At 32.9% G+C, this 3,977-nt stretch overlaps 1 protein-coding gene across 1 annotated transcript; it reads right to left on the reverse strand.

Moving 5' to 3' along the window:
• Positions 1–2,246: 2,246 nt before the first annotated feature.
• Positions 2,247–3,299, reverse strand: LOC121248718 (early nodulin-like protein 1). The gene is made up of 2 exons (XM_041147262.1): positions 3,015–3,299; positions 2,247–2,858 (listed from the first exon to the last, which is right to left on the reverse strand). The coding sequence occupies exons 1-2, from the start codon at positions 3,193–3,195 to the stop codon at positions 2,386–2,388; spliced, it is 654 nt and encodes a 217-aa protein (XP_041003196.1). The 5' UTR covers positions 3,196–3,299; the 3' UTR covers positions 2,247–2,385.
• Positions 3,300–3,977: the final 678 nt, after the last annotated feature.

The raw sequence follows: 3,977 nt of genomic DNA on the forward strand, positions 1-3,977 counted from the left end.
CTCCACTGTGTGTAAACCCACCAAAGGCTCATAGAAGATGGAAGGGAGAAACAAAGAATCTGACAATGTCAGGGCTAACTTGATTGGACAATATAAAGGAAAAATGAAACATAAAGCTAGAAGACAAGACATAGAGTAAGAACGAGACTTAGAGAGAGAGAGAGGCATCAATATTCTGGTATTCTCATAATACTCTATTACTATTCATTACTTTATTATTATTTTTCACCTATTTTTTATTACTATTAATTACTTTTTATTATTTTATTATTATTTTTTTCACTACTATTCACAACTCTTCTCAATACTTCTCACTACTCAAATGCCGAACCACATAAACAATTGTCTACTTTATTTTCTACCATTATTTATCATTAAGCAAGTCATAAATAAGCACTCAAAGTACACTACCATCAAGAACCACCACGTCAGAGGGTCGGGAGGGTCGTCTGATTGTACAGTTGGGGCCGAAAAATGCATCAACAAGAAATTAATATAGTAAGTATATATCAATAATCAAAATCAATCATCAATGGAACACATGCTTATCAATCAACCCTTATACACGTGAGAAAACTACATTACCAATTATGAATGTAGAAAAAGCCCGAGCAAACTGAAAAGATAAAGATAAAAAACAATAATTGAACCGTGACATGGCCGATATATTATGAAAAATGCTAGGGAGTCCGATTTGGGCTCTCCTTTTTTCTGTCCGATTGGATATTTTAGATTTTTTTTTTTTTTTTACTTAGTGATTAAGAAAATATTGTAAATTCATATTATTTTTTTAACACTTTTAAATATTTTTAAAAAATAAAAAAAAAATCACAATATTATTAAACAATATTTTTCTAATCACTAAATAAAAAAAATACTAAAAAATAAAAATAAAATGCCCAATCGGGCAAAAAAAAAAGGGAGCCCCATTTTGGCCATATATTATATATAGTGTTATGTCCCTTTTATAACCTGCCCAATACACGCTCCACACCCTTAATCATGCATATGGTGGTATATTAGATTATGGATAATGATAAACTTACTACTTCCTACCACCCATAATTTACTACTACTTTTTTTTTTTTTTTTAACTTAATGGTTAAGAAAGTGACTATTAGTAAAGTTGTATATTTTTTTAATTTTTTCTTAATGATTAAGGATGTTAAAAAATATTTAAAAGAAATTAATAAAAAAATAAAAATTTCAAATACACTATAAAGTAGTAAAATGGTAGTAAGTTTATCATTATAAATGTCCTTATCGCCATTATCATTAAGTGAATGAATACAATTATATATATGTACTAATTAGTCTGTCTTCATGCCCAAAATTGTATATGCACGATTTGAGTTTCGCCTTGTCACGCACAACCCAACGCGTTGGTTCCATTGGGTGGCCATTGATTTTTATTTTTTTTTTCATTTTTTTCTATAATTTTTTAATTTTCTTTTTAAAAATTAGATTTTCCCTCTCTAATATCATGTTTTTCTCTTGACCTTCAAGTAACACCTGATCAGTACCATACTTATTAATATACTAGTTCTATACTTCTATATATAAGATATTTGTCCAAATCTTTAGTCTCATTTTCTATCTATCATCAATTAATCTTACTAAAATTGGAGGTTTCATACACAACTAATTAATTAGATCGATCGATCCATACTGGCCAGTATGGATTTACAAAATCCTCACAATGATCATGTGGTACGTACCTATCTAATTATTTTTATGCTACTTTGTAAATCATGCGACACTTTCTATTATCTTTATATAATCTCTTATGTTTTAGAAAAAGAAATTAAAAAATAATATATAAGCAATATTACATCACCTTGCACTACAACAAATCACCCAGGTTAAAAAAAATAATTAAGGAAGTTTATTTGCGGCGAGATAAAATTGCCACAAAAAGCTAAATATCCCATCGCAAAAACTATTAACTCCAAGAGAAAATCTCTATTCGGGCACGCAATATTATTTGGGACGAGAAAAAGTTGCCAAAAAACCCTTTTTTGCCGCAAAGAAGTTTTTAACCCTCAAAATATTGTGCTTCTCCCCTAGTAAAAGGGCATTTTTTTTTCCCACGATCAATTCATGTCATTTGCTAATTATTTGCCACGAATGTATATCTTGAAAAAAAAAATTCGTAAAAAAAGACTATATTTCTTGTAGTATTGATAGGAGATAAAAGAAGATGTCTACGTTCTAAAGAATAATAATGTAAATCTAAAACTGAATTATTGAGACAGAAAAGTATTTATATTACTCATAAGATCAATGAAAATAATGCGACATTGAACATCCAAACAAAATTAGATTTCTTCTGTGACTCCAATAATTATATTATGCTTTCCATAGATATAGCCTCTAATCAACGATTCACACAAAGCTTCTCAAAAGAACATTCACCCCAATACTGATAACCAAAGCCAACCCAACTGAAAAAACTCTACAACCCGCCACTGCACTAGATTTTCCCGATGGAAGTGGTGCCGGAGCATCCCGAATATCTGACGGACTCTGATCAGGTGCTGGAGCCCCACTACGCGGTGACTCACCTTCCGGGGTCGCTGCCGTAGGAGGCAATGCTGGAGTGTCAGCGGCTGGAGAAGGAGAAGGCGGAGGCGCGTGGCGAGTTTTGTTCCGCACGGCCAAGACGACGACGACGAGTTTCTGACCCTTTTGGCAATGGTCAACACTGCCGGAGATGAAGTAAAATGGGCCGGAACGATCAAACTTGAAGACTGAGTCGCCTTCTGTGAAAGACTGTATAGGGTTCGTGTTGTCGCATGAATTGTAACGGTCCTTTGTGACGACCGAGACTGAGTCAGATCCTTTCTTGTATTTGAAAACTGCACCAGCCAAAATCCAACAAAGAATATTGAGAACGGAGAACTCAGAAATAAGATAAAAGCACTAATGTCAGGAAACAAAATATTATTGATGCTGATAAGATATATATATATATATATATATGTTTATATGGTGAGAGAGAGGAGATTAATTACAGAGAGTATCGTTGACTTGAAACCTATTTCTTTCAGCCCAGTGATTGTAGTTCTCAGGAGGGTTTAAAACCCAGCCATCTTTGCCACCAACGAAGAATTTGTAAGCTTGAGATGAGCTAAGAAAAGCCATCAGTATCACAAACAAGAACCCAATTAGAAATCCCGTTCTCATAGACTCCATTTCGCGAGACCCTCAAACTACAATCGCTCAAATTATAAGATCAGAATGCAAATTGTGCCTGCAATGAGAGAGACAGAGAGAGAGAGAGGCGCGATAAGAATGAGGGTGGATCAGTGAGGGATAGATAAATTTATAAAGAGAGGCTGGTTAGGAGTACAGGTGACCGTTGTAGAGCATGCAAAATGCAATGACAGTAGGGAAATGTTATAAAAATCTAGCTTGGCTGGCATTTGGGTACGTGTAATAAAGTTGATAGGCGTTTCTAGTTGTTTTCTCGGCTATGATTTACACGTCGCGCCATGTGAGACACTCAACGGTCATGAAAGCTGCATGCTTTGGGACATGATGCATGATGATCAGAACATGGGATTTTGGAAGGGCTATTGAATTAATTAGAGTATTGAAGTTGTGCAAGCGTCGCTTACTTTAAAAAAGAGTGTGATCTATTATTAAAAATTAATCTTTTATATAATCAGTCTGTATTTATGCATTTTTTTTCAAAATGAATTAGTTTTGTAATATTTAAGGTCTCCAATAATAAATTTTGACCATTTCTTCGTAAACGAATCATGTTGAATATGATAATATTTATTGTGGTACCGTAGTACCATTATTTCTAATAAGATGGTGAATTAATTAATTGTTTGTAAAAGATAATTAATTTCTATTTTATTTGTATCTATTTATTGGTAGTACCGAAGACAAAGTATTTTGATGATCATTTCACTTTCCAATCAAACAATTTATCACTAAATGATCAAATAATAAGAGTTAGTAGTTTA

The sequence above is a fragment of the Juglans microcarpa x Juglans regia genome, chromosome 2D, assembly GCF_004785595.1.
Source record: "Juglans microcarpa x Juglans regia isolate MS1-56 chromosome 2D, Jm3101_v1.0, whole genome shotgun sequence".
NCBI classification, from domain to species: Eukaryota; Viridiplantae; Streptophyta; class Magnoliopsida; order Fagales; family Juglandaceae; genus Juglans; species Juglans microcarpa x Juglans regia.

What these genes read in the sequence shown, in the direction of transcription:
- LOC121248718 (XM_041147262.1), bottom strand. Translation starts at nt 3,195, where the DNA reads ATGGAGTCTATGAGAACGGGATTTCTAATTGGGTTCTTGTTTGTGATA. An exon ending in TCAAGTCAACGATACTCTCT is followed by an intron (nt 2,859 to 3,014) that starts GTAATTAATCTC and finishes TGGCTGGTGCAG; the next exon opens with TTTTCAAATACAAGAAAGGA.